The following is a 21,437-nucleotide window of genomic DNA, read 5'->3' as shown; positions in this document are numbered from 1 at the left end:
AAACAAGTTGTTTGGGGAGAAAGGGAAGTTCCAAAGTCAATGAGCAAATCCCATCATTCAAAATCCCACAGAGGATTTTTCCTGGGCCAAAGTGCTGGTTCTGGATGTATTTCCCTTGGGATGGAGCAGGGAGTGTGGGAATGCACATACTCTGATTGTACCTGCCCTTCACTGAGAGACAAAACAGGGATGGATTTCACCCACCACATGTTACTTTCAAAGAAATAGAAAAGATATGAATTCTGACCTCAACCAATTTCTTTTTTTTGTTGACATTGTTCTTTTGCAGTTTCTCAGGCTGAGGAGCAGCTCTGCTCACGGGTGGCCTGAAAAGAACATTTAAAAAAGGAGACAATTGATATATTTGAAAGTTAAACACAACCTTCAAAACCCACAGCATGTGTGAGCAGCAAATGGACAGTTGCCCCTGTATGAGCTTTTTTCAGAGTTGCACAATAAACTGATTAAAATCCTGCACTTTTTTGATAGAAAGTGCAGAAACATTGATGTAGACTTCATGGATGAGTGGCAGAACACACAACCTTACACCATCCAAAAGACCCCAAACCATAATGATTTAAATCCATGGAAAAATCCTTGAATATGAAATGATGGCAAATTGGTGCTTTCAGAAATTATCTGAAGTAATTTCTGCAGCTGGCAGTTGACTTCTGCCCAGCCTTGCTTCTTCTGAGAAACCCCATCCCAAAACCTTGACATGGCCTCAATAAAATCTTCTCAGAATCATATTAAAGATAAAATGGTTGCATTTAAATGTACAAGTCATTCATCCAAGGGAATTTGGGAGATTGAGGCCAGCAAAGCTATTTTATATAATTATAGCTGCTAAAAGTAGATAAAGAGACAAATGCAGAACACAGGCTGAGACAAAATCTGATGTGTGCAAATGGTCTGTAAGGCCAGATAACCTCTGCTGCTGATGTTGATCCTGCTGGGAAAAGAGGGACAGAGCTAAGGAGAGCATGTGGAAAGCATTCCCAGAGCTTATGATTCCAGAAAAACATGACCTTGCTATTACATTCCACATGCTGTGGAATTTGTTCCTGTCCTAAGACCGTAACTACCAGTAATTCCCATTTTGCAAAAAAATAATGGGAGAAGAACGAAATCCCTTTTGTGTATAGGGAGCTGCTTTTTCTGGAGCTGGATTTTTCATGGAAGGTATTAAAGGCACAGTGGGCACTGAGCCCTGTGGGATGAGCAGCAGGACAAGCTGAGCTCTGAGACAGAGCAAGGCTGGAAGTAACCAGCCTAACCCAGGTCTCAAGCACAGCAAGGACCAACAAGCACATCAGCAGGTGACCCCATGACACGAAGAGAGAGAAAGAGTTACCTTGATCCCCTTGTAAGCAGCAAATAAAGCCAAGCAAGAAACTTAATAGAGTTTAGGAGTCACTTCTGAGCACGAGACTCATGCACAAGCACTTTCAGAGCGCAGCAGTCATTCCCTGGGCACAACACGTGCTATCCAAGCATGCCAGCAAGAACTAAAACAGAAACCAAAGAGTGCACAGAGCCGGAAACGTGGCACCCAGCATCCCTGGGCAGCCTGGCAGCTAAAGGTCCTGCAGCATGGAGGAGGAAGGGAAGCTACATCCAAGCTTCCTGCACACTTTGCACCAGAGCAGAACGGGGTTCCATGGTTGGTTTATTTTCAGGAGCCTGACGGGGAGGGAACTGGTAGGAAGTTGACAGCTTCCTAGGCAGTGCTGAGATTGCACACAATGGATGATTGTTCTCTATCCCAGCTCAGCTGCAATTTAGCCCACAATTGCTGTGAGGAGGCCAAGTCACTCCCGGGACAGCCTGTCCTGCCTTGTCCTCAGGGAACAAGTACCTCTATTTCCTCAGTGCTCACTCAAGTCCCCTGGGGTGACCCTGGGTGGAGCGGGACCGAGCAGCGGTGCTGTCACCGGCAGGGAAGGGGCAGAGAAGTTATTACAAAACTTAATGGTCTTACAAAAGAAATTCATTATTTCATTTCAGCCCAGATTTATGAGGGCCTCTAAACTGACACTTAGGAAAATAATTGTTTTCTTGCATGTTTTTTTCTGTTTTAGTGTTATTTCAAATTGGATCATTTCTACAGTTCTTTAGCTAGGAATATCAAAGTTTATGACAAGAGCAAGCCAAAATACTTCATGAAAGCAAGAGAACACTACCACTGTCACATGCTTGATAGTCACCAGATTGTAAGCATGAGGCTTAATTTGGAGACCCACACACAGAATACTTTTATAGATACCTACTCACAGCACACACAAACACAGATGTTGTGTGCATTCATATATACACAGCCATGTATATATACACACACGTGTGCATTCACTGCCTCATCACCACCTTAATAAAACAAATGGAAAGCAGCACATTTGAAACATTGTAAGAAGTCATTTCACTTTTCACAAGCCTGTGACTACATCTAGTTTGTTTTGACACAGAAGATGACACTGCCAAACAAGAAATTCGCACTGTAGCAAATGAGACCCCTTTGCCCTGCTGGACCTGTGCAACCTGCATGGCACATTCCCAGCAATCCAGGCCTCAGCTGGGCTTCCCCACCAGTACTTACTTGACAATTCCCTGCCTCCAAAGGAAAGCAAGTTAAAACATAACACAAGCATTAACGGTTTCTTTGCAGCAATTTCAAACAAATGTGCTTAGATCGTAGTACAGCAAGGAGGAGCTCTGGGAAACACAGGACAGTCAGATATTAGAGGGTTTCAGTTCCTTGGGTACTGTGAATACAGCAGAGAAGATTTCTGTTACTCATGGCAATCTCCAGGATGTTCTCACATGAGGACACGCAGCTGTCAGTCAGGGATAGAAGCCCAGATCCAAACTGACAAAACCTTAGCACCACCTTCATGCAGAAATGTGAAAAGATGTGAGTGAACATCCCCTCCAGCCACGGGGGAGAGAAGCCCAAATCAGGGGTGGGGTGAACAAGCAGCACCAGGATGGAGAACAACAGATGGACACAACAAGAGCTGCCTGGGGGGAAGAGGGAATGGGTTTTGGAAGAGTGGGGGACCTTGAGGGAAGAAAGAGATGTGATCTTAGAGAGCAGGGCCAAACCAGGAGGGAAAAAAAGCTAGATCTGTGTAGATGGAAAACAAAGGTCAAAAGAAAAGGCAGATCAAAAACTGTTATGATAAATGCTATGGGAGGGGGATATGACCAGCTCCTGTTTCCAGGTCACAGGACAGAATTGCTGTCTGGCTGGAGATGCTGACTGCAGCAGGCATGAACTGGGGAGAACACATTCTGCTCCAAGGCCAATAGGAACAGCATGGGAACTCCAAAACAGCGTCACACAAAAGGGACACCAAGGTCTGGGGCAGGGACAGATGGACAGGAGTTCTTCAGCAACCAAGAAGGTGACAGGCTGAGCCAGCAGCAATGGGTGGGGAAAAGCTTCAAGCCCAAAAGGGAGACAGATATGGATGTACATGGCTGCACGCTGGAGAGGGAACACACTTGGATCTACACAAACATGAGCAGGACTGCTCTTGAGAAGAGAAAGCAAGGTTCAAGGAGAGGAAAGGGTTGGATTGGGCAACAGAACAAAAATCTAAGGTTTAAAAAATATATTGTTCATTTCAGAAAAAATGCAAAAGCAGCTTTTAGCTGTGCCCTTCACCAGTGACAGGAGGGCACTCCCAAGTGCCCCCAGCTGCTGCAGAACTCCTTGAGCTTTTTTTAATCCCTTCCCAGAGAAGGGATTAAAAGATTTTGTAAATTCTAAAGCCTTGGATTTTCCCATCCCAACACACATAGGAGTTTTACATACAACTTTTCCTGCTGCTACTTTTTCTTAACACTTTGTAGCTATCATAAGACAACAAAATGAATAGGATTCAACATGAAAATACCCTGCTCTCAAATGCAGCAGATCAAAGCAAAGCTCAAACAGAACTAGAGAGAAACATCAGTGGTAAATTACATTTTTAAAGGACTGAAAAAGCCTTACATGGTTACAATATTTAGAATTTCACATGTATGCTGATGCAATCTTTAAAAAAAAAATCACAAAGTACTGCAGCACATATGGTGGGGCCAGCTGTTGTCACAGCCTGTCAGGGCAGCTGGTCACTGCATTCCCAGGTCATTCCAGCTCGGTGTCCAGTGAAATGAGCACTACAGCAATTAGTAAGGAGGGCAATCACTGGAGTGAAACCTGAGGCCTTTGCTCTGAGCACCTTGGGAAGCTGCTCCCTAAACAGCTCCTGTACCAGACTGGCCCTGCTGTCCCTCACACCCTGAAGGAACAGAGTCTTTTCCATTTGTTTCATCATTCCCTGCATAAGCTCCAGCAAGTTTTGAAGCTGTACTGTGCAAACACAAACACTGAACCAATCATATACAGCAGATCCTCCCTCTGCATGACAGAACACGAGAAACATGGCTTTTCCATCAGCCCTGGACTACCTCCTGCACAACAGCCCTGGGGAAAGCTGAGTATTTCACAGCACCCTCAGGGCAGAGAGCACTCAGGCTCAGAGAGACGTGTTGGGAAGGAGTGGCAATGCTGGCATCCCTCAGTTCCACTCCCCCAAGTGTCACACAAACACAGACCTTTGAGCCAGCTCGGTGCTGACCTGTGGGAGCAGTGAGATTGACTCTGAGTTCAGCTGCTTGGCAGGGACTGACAAATACCCGTCACAATGTGTACAAGCCTTGGGGACAAATGGGATGAAACCAGCAGGCTGTCAAATGCATTTAGGGTGCATTAACTTGACATAATGCTGTTGAGAAAGTAAAAGTGAATATTCCAAATGATGGTCCTCATTCTCAGAGAGGGGCTTTCTGCAGGAATAAGCCCAAGGTAATTTTCTCCACCCCAAGGATGTATTTTTTTAGACATATATTGAATAGTCCCCACCTACACATAAATACAACACAGATTCACACTCAGAGCTTTTGCACTGCACCCAGAGACGTGTGTGTAAAGGTGCAGGAACCAAGGCTGTAACCACAAATCTAATAATTCACTTCATGGTGCAAGGCTTGTGGGGGCTATTTGGGAAGCTTATGTAAGTTAACTCATGTTGTTTTAAAGAAATCAATAATTTAAAGAGTAACATTTGAAGAGAGAAAATTCAACTTTTAACTTTTCACCTTTATCAGGACACTTGATTACACGTGAGGCAAACACCACGACAGAGACCAGGCTCTGAGGTGGGCAATTCATGGAGAAGGAGACAAGCCAGGATGCTGAGAAAATGGAAAACCAGACAAACATGCTAATGCTGCTTCTTGTTTTCTACACATTCCACCTGCTTTGGAGGAGCTCTCATCACCAGGTTAATGGGGAGTCATGCAAATTGAGCTACAGGAGAGCTGCAGATGCAGGGCGTGTGTTAGGGGTTAGTAGGAGGCCAAATGCAAACAGGTCTCTTTGCCTTTGAGATTAGTAACAGGCATCAACAAGCTCGTGCTACTTCTCATCGTATCAATTCTTGGTTTAAATGGTCCCAGTTCAAAAACCGGCCCTTTTGTGAAACAGCACAATTCTTCTGTGGCACACAGCAGAGCTTACAATTGTCCTGGATGGTGTGGGACAGTCCCAGCAGAGGCCAGGGGGTCCCGAGGAGCGGGAGCCCTGCCCTGGGAGCTCCCAGCCCGCGAGGCGGCTCCCGCGGCCCCTCTCGAGGGCACCGCGCTCCTGAGCACGGGCACGGCCAGGGACCAGCCACGGGCACAGGGGGACACGGGGCAAGGGGGGTGGGGGGACAGCAGGGAACACACGGAAAGGGGAGAAGAAAACAACAAGGTCGGGGAGAGGAGAGAGAAACAACAATCAATTAATGATCTTAACCAAACGCACCAATACAACTGCAAGACATTTTAAAACTGCCTCAGCAACAGCTCTCCTGTCACTTTGCTGTCCCTAAAGCTGGAGCTGCTGATGGAGACAGGAAATGTTGGATCCCCCCAAAAATACCAGCCATGATTTGATTCAAATCCTGCAAGTTAAATCTATCATGTGACTTCTCCAGTCCTCCAAGATATTTGCAGAATCATGATTATTTTAATTACATTTGAGTTAGACAGGAAAAATAAATTTCATCAAGGGCTCTCATTTTCTTTTCTAAGGGAAAATGTTATTATTACTCCTAAGTTTATACTAATCACTGTACAGTTCAGCTCCCAACCCTACACTTGCAACCTTCTGAGGAGTCCCATCACTGTTCCCAAGATCAAACTCCTCTGAATAGAACAATTATTTGTTACTTCTAGAGAAATTATGTACCTGGAGGTTTTCAGATTCACCACTTTCTATTAGAGAAGCACAGAGTCCTGCAAGTGTATTCCAGCAAACAGAAGGATTAAACAGATGGATGTGTCTTGTAGGTGCCACATAGCACCTCTAAACGTGTTTGATTTCGTAAGCTGGAAAGTAACTTCAGCAACAGTTTACCCTCTAAATATGACTTTTAAAAGAAAAAACCCCAGTGAGCTCTGAGTCATTGCCCCCAAGGAGCAGCTCACACAAGCAGCCCCAGCTATTCCTACTTCTTGCTTAAGCCAGAAACTTGCTCTTTTCTATCCCTTTCCTTAATTTAAACTTGCCTAATTATGAGTTTCTTCTTGCTCCACCTTCATTATTTTCCCTTTCTCAAAGCCACAATGAAAATACAGCAAGGGGGACACTCCAAGACCCTCACAAGATATTGCAGTGAAGTGGGCCAGAAGTTTTCCAGGCCTTGGGATTTACTCCCAGTTTCTGTTCTAAGCAGCCTCCCAGTTTGTCCCATGGTTTTCAGCACGTGGACAGTGAGTGACAGTAAGTTACCAATGCCAGAATATTCAGTGCACAAGAGCCATTAAGTGCACAATCACTGGGGTCTTCAGACAGACATATGGCACAATCACAAAAGGAAAGACCTGGAATATTTCCCCCAGAAAAACTTCCTCCTCAAAAGCCTACCAGGTTTCCCCACACACCTGCCTGAAAGAGAATGGAACACATCCTCTGGGTTCCCTTCAAACCTGGAGGGGCTGGGAGAGCTACTCCAGCTGTGTCTTTGGCAGAAAATCTAAAGCTTTGGGAGCTGCCTCCAGTATTCCTTGCTGCCTCTTCACTCAGCCCTGTGCACAGAGATTTCAACACTCCACAGCCTCAAGGCCAGCTGACTTGGCCTTAGATTTCCCTGAACATTTAGGATTTCCCTCCACACAGACAGCTGAGTACTTGCAGACCTCCCATTTCACCTGGATTGATCAACTCTCACTTTGGACCCCTGCAGGTGCAAAGAAAAGTCAGGCCAGGGATTTCAGAAGTTTGTCATGGGCATACAAACCCTCTTCCAGCTGCTACATTCTTTTGTGTTCTCTGAAAAGATGGAATTTGACACAGCTGCAAAGCTTCCCTCATATTTTATATAACTTCTGAGAGAAGTCAGCTTTAGCCTGAGGCACTCACAACTGGGAGTGCCAAGGTTCTGCAGGGATTGTGCCCATACTGTCCCACTGTGACCAGGAACTGCAGTCTTGCAGCAGCCAACACATGAATCCTGTCTTAGTGCACCCAAACCCCAGCACCTTGCACAGCTCGAGGCCCTATCCACTCACAACACCCTCAGAAAAGCATAGAAAGCATGTGGAAAAATGTTGACATTTTGCCACGAAGTTGCCACTTCTGATTATTTCACTGTAAGTTCTCACTATTTATATTAATCCCTTGAAGACAGGAAAGTGAATTGATCTTTGCTTAACAAGTGACATATGAAAATCACGAGATTTGTTGTCAGGTTGATCAAAACAGCAAATTCCAAATACCAAAGGTGTGATTGTACTGAAGCAGCTGTAATTCAAAAAGGAGATAAAAATATGTGTAAGAGCTGTGACTCTCCAGCAGAAAAGATGGGAAGGACAGTGACAAGGGTTTATTTTTATCCTAGACTAACACAAAGTACAAAACTGTTGATAACACAGCATCATCATAACAGAAAACAGCTGGACAATACAAGGATTTCTGGTGCAAAACATCTGTTCCAATGCCACTTATTATTCCTGTAACAATCTTTATCCTAGACTAACACAAAGTACAAAACTGTTGATAACACAGCATCATCATAACAGAATAAAACAGCTGGACAGTACAAGGATTTCTGGTGCAAAACATCTGTACCAATGCCACTTATTATTCCTGTAACAATTTAGCAACTCGCCCAAAATCAAATAATAATTTTCCTTTTTTAAACTCAATTTGCAAACATTTATGTTTGCCAGATGATACACTATGCCTTTTTGTAGAAAGATGGAGAAACAAATTCTTTATTTGAAGAAAAGAGATATTCTTAAAAGAAATGGAAAAAGAGAAGGTTATGGTCCAATATTTTACTGTAAAAATCACTGATCCTCCTCCTGCATGGTACTGTTAAAACATTGTGATGAAAAAAAATGGGTCCAACATTTTTCTTCTCATTGTTCATACCCCACATTTCACACTCAATTCTCCTGTTCGCACAATTACTGAGCAAAAAATGATTAATTACTTTCTGTTCAACATGTTCAGCACTGCATTCTTTGAGAGCTTTAAAGACAGAAACTTTTTTCCCAAGGCCTACATGAGATTAGGAACTATTATTAACTCCATTTTGTCTCTTGCAACAACAGAACTAAGCTCAAATTCCTTCTGTGGATTAACCCACAGCAGTCCTTTGTGTCAGTGCCCAGTGGGGGGCAAGAGCAGGGAAACTCCTGATAAAAGAATGATCATTTCTAAGAAAATACTCTATCAAAAGGGACAAAATGGATTCACAGCTGAGTCACCAGCTGGATTCACAGGTAGGGATTTACTGCTCCAGATTTTGAGGGGGAATTGCTTTACTGGTTATAGATGCTCCTATTCTGTCCCATCAGATTTTAGCACTCCCTCCTTTAGGTCTGTGTTTCACTGGACTCACCCTCTGTTCTTAGCTCTCACCTCTTTTCTTTGCTCTCCTCTCCAACACTGTTCCCCTCCCAGCTAATTTTTTTTTAATAGTATTTCAGCCTAAGGCCAGCGTGTGCCATGGGAAATTCCAGCTTCAACAGTGACAACCCAACACAATTACAAGTGACTGAAAATCTTTTAATAAAAGCACCACCCAAAGCCTTAACCACAAAATATTTACAAGCTTACCACTACCACAAGTGCTCTGCTGCAGATACAAACTGGTTAGGAGAGAATATAAATGCTCATGTGAATGGCAAAAGAGAACACGACACTCAGAGATGTGTTATACACGTGTTTTTCTCCATCACATTAACACGTTGTACTCTGTGAACACCATTTTAAATGTCATCTGCTGAATTCTAAAATTCCTGTCTTATTTCTAAGGACTAATTTTAGTTGAATGAAAAGAGATCTGCAAAAGGACACACTTGGAAGCAAAAGCCTTTGTGGGACATACCTCTCTTCCACCGAAACCTCCTTCAGCTGCTGATGGGGTTTTGTGCCTTCCATTTCTCGGATGCTCACTGCATAGATCTTAGTGGTGTAGTCAATTGCTTTTTCTCTTGCAACATCACTGTCATAACCTTAGAAAAATAAAACATAGACTAAAACAAACCACCCTTTTTGCATAGTGGGACAGTAGAGAACAAGAAGAACTTCACTTTCAACAATGAAAGGAAGGAAACAAATCCTACCAAGCTCTCCTTATACTGAAATTTAGCAAAGCCTGTGTCAATCTATGACTGAGGCAAGGCAGACTAAATAAAATCCTCTTTACCTCCATCTTCCTCTGCATCTGTGTCTGATTCTTCACTGTCCACCAGCTTGCTCTCCTGGATGCCCAGGAACTCCCTGGTCCAGATCATGAGGGCGGTGTCGGCGCCGCCCACGGTGAGGAGCACGGAGTCGTTGTGCAGCCACTGCACGTTGGTCACCTGGGCACTGTGCCCCACGTACTTCTTGAACCTGGCATGCTGGCCCTGCAGCACAGAGAGTCCCCACTGGCAGCCTGGCACCCAGGAACAGCTCCTTCCTTCTTTCCCTTTCCCATCAGTGAGATGAACACTTCTTACCTTCACCGGGTAGGAAAAGAGCTTCACAAAGCCAAAATCATCTCCTGTGGCCAAGAGGGTTCTGTCCTTTGTGAGACTGGCCGCGTTGACAACGGTGACGTCGCTGTGCATGGGCCAGATGCCCTCACAGGTGGGACCGAGCACACATGTCCAGGTGTCCCATTCAATCTTCTCTATCTGCAAGCAAAATTCCCCCAGAGAAGGCTTCTTACTTGAAACATACCAAATACACACTAGTTTCATGTGTATAGTTTTGTATGTTTGATATTTTTACTTTAATACTTTTAGTTCTTACGAAACTGAGCTGTTCCAGCTCATTAATACAAATTGTGTATCTTCATCAAAAAGCTTAAGACTTTAAACATTCTCATTTTTCCAAGGCAGAGCATGATTTGGATACAAATCTCCCTGAAGATTTTTTGAGGCGTTAAACATTGGCAATTTTGTGGTCATGTAGAATTACACGTCACAAATAATCAGCTTCATGAAGAGCCAGGTCCTGCTGTTTGAAGGTGGCTTACAGCCCATGTGCAACTGGTTACACAGAAAACAGGTGGCTTTGAGAAGGGGATTATGGCAAATGGCTGCTAGCAAATAAACAAGAATAAATTTAGAGATACAAGCAGAAACCTGCACATTCTGCCATTTACAAATCCTAGGAAAGACAGTGCAGAATTACTAAATAATTATAATTCTAACCATTGTAAATAAAGCCTTATAAAATGAAAAAAATACATCATTTGAAGACAATATTTTAAATTAACTTTCACAGTAAAAATAATCCAGCCCACAATTCATACCTCAGCAATTCTTATAATATGTCTTTTCCCCCTTGGTGCTTCAAAAAATAGTTGTTCTTTGGCACCAGAATTCACTTGCAATAGCTTTCCTGGGTACAAAAGGAGAGTTTGTTATGAATCTTAATAATTATTATGACTATTACGAACTTTCTTTCATTGAGCGAAGAGATTTCTGGGGGTAAACTAAAAAATTATCCTCTAGAGAGTTATTCATAGCCAAAGTAACACAGATGCTCAAAATCACTCTTGTAAGGGTCCTATATTTTGATTTAATGCAGAAGTAATATTTTAAATACCATCCAATATCCTTAAGAAGTTGTTGTTGCACAGCAAATCAATTTCTGCTGATAGGGAATATTTTGCTTGTATTTCACCATCACACTAATGGAAGTCAAAAATAAATGCATGTACTATTAACTTCCTAATAATTTTACAAGGCAGCTTTGCCCAAAGTGGAACCTTTGCCAGCTCCCATCCCTTCTGCACTGCCCCACTGGCACAGCCAGCTCCACTCTGAGCTGTCCTGGGAAGGGAAGTTTGCTGTGCCCATGGAGATGCTGTGGTGTTGCTGCCCCTGGCTCACACCAAGTTTTGGGGTGGCCAGCAGCAGGGACAGAGCCCAGGCACAGAGGTTGTCCCACACAGATCACATCTGCTCTGGGAAAGCTCACTGGCAGGAGCTCATTATGAATCATGCTGGACTTAATTAGATGGGACCATCAGGCTCTAGCTTCTTGCAGGGATTGCCATGCAGAGCTCAGCAAGGAAAGGAAATTGGACATCAACAAATGTAATTGCACTGGATCCATACAGTGCTCCATGGGGAAAAAGCATCTGCATCAGTGGTTATCTCAATAACTGGAGGGGAATAGGTTCCTGATATTCCATTTTACAGGCATTTCCAGTGTGTATCTCTGGCCAACACCTCACCTCTGGAGTCCCAGTCGATGTGGGTGATGTAGCTGGAGGCACCTTTGCAAATGCCAACCCTTTTGCTGGTAAGGACGTTGTAAATATCGACAAAGTTATCGTGGGAAGCCACGGCCAGGTACTTTCCTGATTCTGTAAGGAGGAGACACCCAGGTTATTAAAGGGTCAATCTAACTGATACTGGTGTGCTTTTCACCACTGCAGGGAATTCACCAGGCAGGGGTGGACCTGTTCTACTGCAGCCACATGGAATTGTGAAGTATTTAATGCATGGAGCACACACCAAGCCTGTGTTCCTCTGGGACATTCAACCTTGCCTAGACAAGAGGAACAAACTGCAAGATAAACACCCCTCTTCCACCTTATCACCTGGTTGTACCTCGTGAAAACTTTATATCCGAGATCATCTCCTTCCTGTGGTGGAAAGAGACCATGTCCTCCACAGTGTCAGCGTTCACCACCAGGAAGCTGCCGTCGTTCAGCCCCACCGCCAGGGCTTTCCCGTCCGGAGAAAAGGCACAGCAGCGCCCGCCTGCGGGGGCACACGGAAACGAGCCTGTCAAACTTGAAAAGCTGGGACTGAGAAAACCGTCAATGAACTGCAACTGAAACGTTTCTACTTCAAGTATGTCGTTTTGAAACACATTTGCTATATCTTGAAAAAATATGTTAGGGAGGAGTATGATGGATGCTTCATTACAGGGTTGACAACAATGACTGAAACCTTTTCAAACAGGTTTATATGCAAACATCACCTTCCAGCCTCATTCTAAACACATCAATGGCAGAAATAAAACAAAATCCCCAAAACACATACAGAAAGGAAATCTGGATAGAAAACTCAAAGATTCACAAAGGGCAATGTACCCCTGACTCAGCATTATTCTGACATACTCTCCTACAGCTATCCTCAACTATTCCCAAGTTCACCTCTCCAAAACATTTAACTTTGTTTTCCCCTAGCCAGTTAAGAGTTCCTGTACTTGTTCCTGTCACTGAAAATGAACAGTTTAAAATTTCCTGAGGGATGTCAACGAATTAATAAAATAAGAGTGATTTTGAGGAGGCAGCATTTCAATACAGCTTATCTAATTTTATACAGAGGAGAGGAAATGTGTTAATTTTAGAAAAGCTGGTTTAACAGGTAAAGCTCATATTGACAGGCAAAGACAACTGTGCTCATCATGCAGGAAATTGTGCTTTTGTCTTTATAAGGAAATTCTTTTATGTCAGCAATGTAGCGGCCTTAAGTATTCCTAGGGAGGAAAGTGATTCTGAGGTCAACTCATTCCCCTTGATATTGGGAAAAAAGAGACTGAAGTTCATTTTATTATTATTCATTACAATAGATTACAGTCCTTTTTCCTCCTTCCCTTTGCAATGACTTGACACATGCCAAAGACAATTTATTTCCTGTGCTCCCAATTTCTTAACGACTGTGTCCTTTGCCTACCCAATTAACGCCCGTGATGTGCCCTGAAAGCAGAGAGGGAGCTGCTCCAGAAGCAGAGGATCCATGGCTGCCCAGGCAAAGGCAGAGTTACCTTTTTTGAGCTTCCTCACTGCTAGCATGCGGTGCTGTGACGAGAGCTCCCAGATGCGCAGCGTTTTGTCGTCGCTCACCGTGGCGCACACGGGCAGGAGAGGATGAGCTGCCAGGCCCCACACTTCTCCCTCCATATGGCCCTGCAGGAAAGCATTCCACACAAGAGGAAATAATGCCTCTGGGGCTGTGTAATAGGTTCTAAGCTTGCCCTGCCTTATTTGGCAAGTCCCAGGCAGTAAAGCCTTTGCCATCTCCTCTCTCCAAAGCTTTCCGCATTCTGAACGACCCAAACGTCTGCTCTGTCCCCACAACAAATGTCTAAAACACTCTTCCATACTCCCCTCCACTATCACTGGCTGTTAATTCCTGTTCTTCCAATAGTCTCCTTTCCAAACTTGAGACTAATAGGGAACAGTTACACCCCAAATAGGATTTTATCCTAAAATCCTAACATTGGCTAATCCTCAAAGTTTATGTCCTTTTTTAGATCCTTGTTTGCCCAAAATACACATAATACTTTGTTTTAATTTTGCCTCAGATTCTCAGTTTTCTAAGCTGTTAATCACTCTTCCTGCTTTTTTCCAGCTTTCCTTCAGCTTGCACACAGTTTGCTGGCACTGCGTATCAAGGTTAAATAATTTCTTACTGATCTCAATCTGCATTAGTGATTGAGTTCAATGTTTTATAAAACACAACCCCACACATCTTGGATAGTAAGGCAGTCATGCAAGCAAGACAAATTTGAAGGATTACTTCATGTAATCAAAATTTACTGAAAAAAGAATACCAAAGAACCAGCATTTTTGTAAAAATACATGAAATAGTTTGCTATGGGAGATCCACACAGTACCTGAACAAGCAGAGTCATAGGCCCACTTTTATCAATTTCAAGTATTTCTCCATTTTTAGTTCCTACCAGGATGTGCCCATGTCCCAGGCTGATGGCTCGGATGGAGGGATTGTCTTCTAAAAGCAAACCTGAAGAATACCAGATTTTTTTTTTTTTAATTTCATATCCCTTGCGATTATATATAATTCAAATCTGTTCAAAATCATGAACATGAGATAAAACTGCCTGATCAAACTGCCAGATAATCCATGGATTTCTTACTAATACAGGAGGGGGTTTTGTCTGTACTGTTGCAATACAATAACTGATATTTCACTGCTTTAACAGTGACAGGGACTGAGGAGCTCAGGAATTCCAGCACCTCTGACTAATTCTGTGATTACATGGGAATATCCCTTTCCAGACTTCCACACTGAGGCCTGGGGTATTTAACAGGTCTTTCCACATCACAGGGCCCCTGCTCTCACCACAGGGAATGTGGCCAGCCAAGGAAACTGGACTGACTTTGGAACTGCCAAACTCAAGGCTGAGGACATTTCTCCTTAAAAGCATTTCACCAATGAAAATAAAGCTCAGTGTTAGGAAATAGGGGAGGGAATAGCAGAACAAACTATAAATGACAGGGAATACAAGGAGTACATCTTATATAGATCAAACCAGAACATTCCAGCACAGTGTGCTGCTGGTCCCTTTGCCTTCTGGTAAGATTTGACACCCAGTCCCTATCCCTTTACTACTATTTACCACCCTCCATGCACACAGTCCTTATTGAAACACACTGAAAACCAATACCTTTAGAACTAGCAGAGAGTGCTGCTCTTTTAATAGCATATGTCTTCAGACATCTCTCAAACATATCATCCCAAAGGGCCACAATTCCATCTTTTCCACCCGTTACAAAGCCCTGCACAGTAGAGCACACACAAATGTCAGCACTCATGGGAGAGATTCAAAAGGACATGTCCAAAGGCACAATAAAGTCTCCCCTGCTTTTTATTCATGTGTCAAACTAAAAACAGTGGAATGTGTACCTGTGAGGAAAAAATTCAAGTGGACAAGATTTGGAGTTGCCTTTCTAGGGTTATAAAGATTTGCAACCATATGGAGCACACACTGCAGTAAACAGGAATGCTGGACCAGGACATTTGCCTGCATGTGGGAACAAGCAATGCAAAAATGTGGTTTACCCTTGGAAGAGGCAGTAGTTGGCAGTAGCAGCTTCTCAAGCTATTCCAAATCCAATTGACTTAACAGATGCTTCAGCCCAAGTTCTAATAATGCATCAGGGACCAATTCTCTCATTAATTCCCTGGGTAGATTATCTGGGCCAAGTGAATGCAAAAGAGCATAAATAACTAATCAACAAAAATCTAAGTGAAGAGGATGTTCAGTGCCAAGATCAAACAGAAAAATTGATAGGAAAGCTGGGAACAATCAATTAGGGCCAGAAAGGATTGAGCCACAGGGATCTTAATTGACCTTGATATATAAAAATGTTAATAGCTAACATTCTTCTCATCCTGCAGTTGAAACCACAACCTCAAAAGGGATGTTTCATTATCAACATTATCTTCAAATTGCCAGGGGCAAAACTTTGTCCTAAGCTCATTTGTGTGATGCAAATATTTTGCCATAATTTCTTTTATAGATGTATAAACTGAAAGAGAATTCTTTTGTTATCTGGAATAGCTAACTCAAAACCCAAAACCTTTGGATATCTAAAGTCTCAACTAAGACACAATGATAATATTATTAAAATATCATGTTTTATATTTTGGAAACTGGTAATGCATTAATATTTGTGGGATCAGCTTGAAGAGGCAATGAATGTTACCCATTATTCTCCTGTGGTTTACACAAACATGAAAACCACTCTCCTGAGCAGAGTGAGAAATAAATTCTAAATTTTTAGAGTGCAGAAAGCTGCTGGTCAGGTACCAGTACATGGAACAGGATGCTGACAAATCCAGGTCCATCAAATAACAGAACTCATTCCTATTGGCTTTGTGTAATCGCAAACACCTCTAAAGTCCATCAGTGCAACAAAAACCAAGGTGAAGGAAGGTGACAGATACCTTGTCCAGTGCATGCATGGCAAACACAGGTCCATCATGGGCCTTCACTGTCCTCAGCAGCAGGGTCTCCTTCCAGATGTAGATGTCCCCAGTGGCAGCCCCAGAGAACACGAGCTCCTCCACGCGCCCGTACGAGACGCTCATCATGGTCTCCAGCTTCCCCACGCTCCCAAACGTGCCCCGTTTGGAGGTGAAGCCTCCACCTGCAACAGCAGCACAAGGCTTCTTCTGGTTGGGCTGGCAGCCACAGGGCTGTGAAGGACAAATGTTTGGCCCCAAGATCTCCTGTGGCTGCCCAAGAATGGAAATGAAGAAAGCGGCGCACAAGGGAAAGGCACAGAGAAAGTGAACCCAGCAATGACAGCTCTGGAGCAGATCAGCCTCAGGTTTTCAGACTGTTTTTCCAAGCAAGAGATAAACTTGGTGAGGAATCATGCAAAAACAATAGTGCAATGTCTGGCAGGATGGTTTTTGCCCACAGCAGCTTCTGCCACGCTGCATCTCTGTAGAGGTGACCACAAGTAGAAGATTGGTTTACTTGTCCCCTGGCATGCTGAGTTTTTGGCAGCAGTTTTGCAGAATAAATGGCAGGGTTTGTTCCTCCTCTGGTTGTCTGAAAATCAAATCACCACAGCCTTGCTTTGGGTCAGAAAGCAGAAGCAGCCATAAGGCCCATGAATCAATGCTTAGACAAAAATACCCATAAAATTACAAAACATCATCTGCATAGGTGGCCTTGTGTCAAGGCACTGTGGGCTTCACAGCTGACACCACACTAAGTCCCTACTCCATTGAGCAAATGTGAATTAAAAATACACCATTTTTATTGCAAAGAGACTATTCTTGGAGTAAGATGCTGCTTAATGCACATTCCCACCATGGAATCTGGCATACAGCAGTGCAAGTCTACGTAATCACTGCAAAAATAACCTAAAGACTAAAAAAAAGCAGAAAAAATAATTATTAATCTGAGAGCACCTGAACCACTTGAATGCTTAAACTATGGTATGAAGTGTAGGAAGCTCTTACAATTACCTAATTTTGAGTTGTTCTGAGTACTTGTGTCATGTGTAAACATCTAAAAAGTCATGAGGAGCAAAAAATCCAGTCCTGAATAAAAAATATCCTCAATAAGAATCTGATTTTCTGGGAGCAAAGGACGCTTGCTTAGGAAAATGCCTTAATATTATTATTAGAATTTAAACATAATTAACTGGAAATTCTTTCCAAGGAGGAAGGAATATTGTGACATTGGGTTTTAACCCCTTTAATATTTTGGTAACTGACAAAGCTAGTTAAAACTTTAAAAAGTTAAAACTTAAAAGTTAGTTAAAAGTTAAAAGCTTAATGAATAAAACCAATTTTAAACTGGAAATATGATGTTCCTGTATTAAAAATATTCACAAATTCCCATGTTAATTAAATGTAAAATATTCAATACAGTACCTGTTTGCTGCCAAAACTTGATGTGCTTCATCCCAACCGTGACTAGTCTGTCCACATGATGTGGATTACACTTCACTACAAATATTTTATCTTTATGGCCCCTGTAATAAAGGTAGACATTTTAAAAGCTTGGCAAGAGATGACTTAAGATTTCAAACTAATTAAATCATTGATATGAATCATTTCCCCATCTAGCAAAAAGTAGAGAGCCATATTTGTAATCTGCAAGGGCTTTGTTCTGGGATTTTGCCTCATGGAGCTGGCAGGAAGAATTTGAGAATACACCATTATGGGACTACAGAAATGTGGGGAATAAAAATCCTCTCCCACTGAATTTCAGTTGATTTAAGTCATAACAAAAGAGCAGGCAATAATGGTCAAGGCAATTAAGAGAAGACATAAAGGTCAAGATAAGTATTTAAATGGATGAGAACTCAATAAATATTAGAAGATACCCTGACAGGAAAAATGAGGAAGTGTTTAATCTATGGGCTTCAAGGTGGAAAATAAAATCATGAATTATAAAATTGTAGTGGAGGAAGCAGTTCACTCAGCAGCACATTCACCTCCAGGTTCAGTTCTCGGGTAATTAAACTTATGCTTGTTGATGTATTTATGGGAATTTACAAGCTTGGGTCTTATCAAAGGAAAAAATATTCCCAAGTGTAAAGCATTAATTATATGCATGTCAGTGTTTTACAAATCCCCCAAAACAAGAAGCACGAGCTTTTCACCATACATCTGCAGGTTTTGTGCTAGGATTAAGTCACTTTTTCCTGACAGACTCAGCAGCTCTAGAAAATCACATGGCTCTGAAACCCCTCTGAGGGTCAGTATTCCCTTGTAGTGGATCAGTCTGGATGCAAACCAGTCCTGGGCACCTCTGACATCTGCAGCACACCATCCTGCACTGCAGAGGTGTTTGGTTCCAACTCACTCAACAAGGATTTTAATGGAATTAGACAGAAGCTAGGGGAGCCAGGACAGGGAAACAGGCTGCATAATTTAGCTCAGAAACGATTAAAGTGAATAAATAAGAGTGTTCTCAATGTTGCAACAACAATAACAAAAAAAAAACAAACCCTGAGAAGTCATGCTGAAATAAACCAGCCTAGAAAGATTAAGCAAAAAAGAACATTCCCAAAAAGCAAATATAACTGCAGAATAAACATAATGAGTGTCTGTTCATGGTGACTGGACACCCATTTTTCAGGTTTATATGGGTCCATATGATTGCAAAGAGATGTTCTTTTATACTTGTGTGCAAAGGCCACATGAGGGCTTTTGTCTCTCTCTCTGTCCTCCTGTGCTCACCAGAACAGGGGACTTGCCTTTAGGCACTGCTAAAATCTAAACAATGGTTTAAACTGGAACATTTTAGAAGATACATTCATTTTTCTGCTCTCTGTGAGGACCCTGCATATTTTCAAGAGAACAGATTAGCAAAAATGGATCCTTTGGGTACATGCAGCATTACATGGTGAAAAGAACCCAAGTGCTCCATGTTTTATCTGTTCTGGGAGCACCAGCAGCCAGGTAGTGACACAGCTTATCATTATCTTGTTTTTAAAAGCTTAAAGGTCAGCGTGGGAATATATAAAGTATTTCTTTGCTTGCAAGTCAAGCACAATCTGTCTGGGGACAGCAGAACTGGGATAGCAAAGCCCAGGAAAATGTCACGTTTTACAACACAGCCAGGGCTGTTGCTAAGCAAAGCCTCCAGCACAGATTTTAGACAGGATTTAAACCCTCACTGCCTAATAAACTGAATGTCTGAGATGAAATTGTGTAGCTAACAGACTGTGGTACACACACATGGAGTAAAACACTGATTCCTCCAGTAATGGTACACTACTAACAGAGCTGCTGCCATCAGAAAATCTCATTTCTTCTGCAACATGTCACCATATAGTAATTAAAGTAAATTACCTTTCACAGGTGCTTTTTTGCAGCTATACCAAGAATTTCTACTGAGCAGTGCTACATGACACGGTTGCAGAGAGCACATGGAATTCTCTCCTTGCCTTTCTGGTACGCTCACAGGAATTCTGCTCAATCCTAGTGACCAGGGGCACACTTGCTTTGTCCAAGGCTGAGACAGAAACCAGGTACTCAAAAAGTTTGATTCTCCTACACTGAAAAACTATTGCTGCAATCCAATAGTTGAGTATAAACCAGCAAACATGTAACTTTAATCCAAGTCTCTTCCCAGCACTGGTCCCTTCAAGAAAGCACAAAGGACTCTTCACTGTCAGGTTGGTAGCTGAGCTTTCTGTTGGCAATTGGAAGAGCAAATGGCCGAGAAAAAGCTAGCTCAGGAGAAATCAGGTTGGTAGCTGAGCTTTCTGTTGGCAATTGGAAGAGCAAATGGCTGAGAAAAGCTAGCTCAGAAGAAGGGCTGGATCAGCAGTGCTTGAAATATTTATATATAGAGTAGAGGGAACTCTTTTTTCCTTCTAGAAAGTAATCTGGTCATTGATGGAAGTCAGCACATCATCAAACACATAAAGGAAATTGCACCTCTGGTGACTTCTGCCCTAAGCCAGGACACAAAACTGGAAGAAAATATTAAACTTCACTTGAAAAGCCTGAAACAAACTATGGTGCCAATGTGGCTCTCCCAACAGAAAGGGTAAGGAACTCCTGACAGAAATAGTTCACATGATTTCCAAACACTGGGCTGTGCATCCCCAGGTTTTTAATCTGGATATGTTGCTCTGAAACACCATCCTGCTTTCAGAGGGGAGTTCTGCTTTATTTCTTTGTTCATAGGAAAAATGTGAATGATGCTATTCAGAAAAAAAGTAATCAGAGGGGATCTTAAACTGTGGGTATCCTTACCTGGTTGTTGCCAGCTTTTCTCCCTTTTTCCAGTCCCAGAACACAATGGCATGGTTATCATCCAGCCCCACAGATGCCAAACATTTCCCATCAGCTGTACAGAAGCAATACTGAGTGTTAAAGGTGCTAAGGCTTTAGCTGAAAATGTAACAGGCAATGAACCAACAATCACACTACAAACTGAATTTCTAATGGGGTATTATAAATGAAGCAAAAAAACACCCAACCAAACTAATAGTTTGAGAAACTGGAGTTCAGATATTTCCCAAAGGCAGACACAAAACATTCCTATGTGTAAGTACAAGGAAAATAGGGAGGATCAAACAAGGCAATGAAATTCAATTTCATAAAGCTCAAGCACTCTAAATTCTTGCTGCATTTTATTTGAAATATTTCTGATAGATAAGGCTTCTTTTCTTTGCTTGAAATGGTGCAGAGATTTACTAGTGTATGAAATGTTCATAGGCAGGGTGATGAAACTATAAATACGATATAAAACTTTAAGGCTAAAAATAACTGCTGGCTATCTTTGCTTTCACTGCAGGAAAGACACAGCAGGACTGATAATGAGAGAAAGGAAAGCCAGAAGAGAAAATCATCCATAATTCAACAGTACCCAGGCACTCTTGCCACATGTATAAAATAATGATAAACACAATCATCTCTAAGAAAGTTTTAGAGACAGACTTTTGTCCTGACATTCTATAAAGTTTATAAAACTAAGCCATGATTATTGCAGCTTATGATAAGACAATTTATAGGGTGCAGGAGGAGTTGATCACCTGCTTGGTTTTTTTAACTGCAGAAAAGTCACAGTTGGAGGAAGCAGAGCTGGGCAGAGACTGAACAAGAGCACTGATCTGGGAATGGGCTTCTCACAGAAATGAATGGTGTGAAGGACTCAGCTC

The 21,437-nt window shown here is 42.5% G+C and overlaps 1 protein-coding gene across 1 annotated transcript in view; it reads right to left on the bottom strand.

Annotated features, from left to right (window-relative positions):
• Positions 1 to 21,437, bottom strand: part of EML6 (EMAP like 6) — an 87,951-nt gene that overhangs the window by 13,467 nt on the left and 53,047 nt on the right. The window contains exons 17-31 of the mRNA XM_039717142.1: positions 20,530 to 20,623; positions 17,689 to 17,789; positions 16,243 to 16,445; positions 14,960 to 15,071; positions 14,168 to 14,295; positions 13,316 to 13,457; positions 12,151 to 12,303; positions 11,772 to 11,903; positions 10,842 to 10,930; positions 10,042 to 10,218; positions 9,747 to 9,948; positions 9,426 to 9,552; positions 2,594 to 2,608; positions 1,355 to 1,363; positions 248 to 326 (exon numbers count right to left, since the gene is read on the bottom strand). Coding sequence (XP_039573076.1) covers positions 248 to 326; positions 1,355 to 1,363; positions 2,594 to 2,608; positions 9,426 to 9,552; positions 9,747 to 9,948; positions 10,042 to 10,218; positions 10,842 to 10,930; positions 11,772 to 11,903; positions 12,151 to 12,303; positions 13,316 to 13,457; positions 14,168 to 14,295; positions 14,960 to 15,071; positions 16,243 to 16,445; positions 17,689 to 17,789; positions 20,530 to 20,623 — 1,763 coding nt within the window. The remainder of the gene's footprint in view (positions 1 to 247; positions 327 to 1,354; positions 1,364 to 2,593; positions 2,609 to 9,425; positions 9,553 to 9,746; positions 9,949 to 10,041; positions 10,219 to 10,841; positions 10,931 to 11,771; positions 11,904 to 12,150; positions 12,304 to 13,315; positions 13,458 to 14,167; positions 14,296 to 14,959; positions 15,072 to 16,242; positions 16,446 to 17,688; positions 17,790 to 20,529; positions 20,624 to 21,437) is intronic.

Source organism: Passer montanus, unplaced genomic scaffold (genome assembly GCF_014805655.1).
Source record: "Passer montanus isolate IOZ18808 unplaced genomic scaffold, ASM1480565v1 scaffold37, whole genome shotgun sequence".
NCBI lineage: Eukaryota > Metazoa > Chordata > Aves > Passeriformes > Passeridae > Passer > Passer montanus.
Note: the sequence above shows the minus strand (reverse complement) of the source record. Positions and strands in the feature narration are given on the sequence as shown.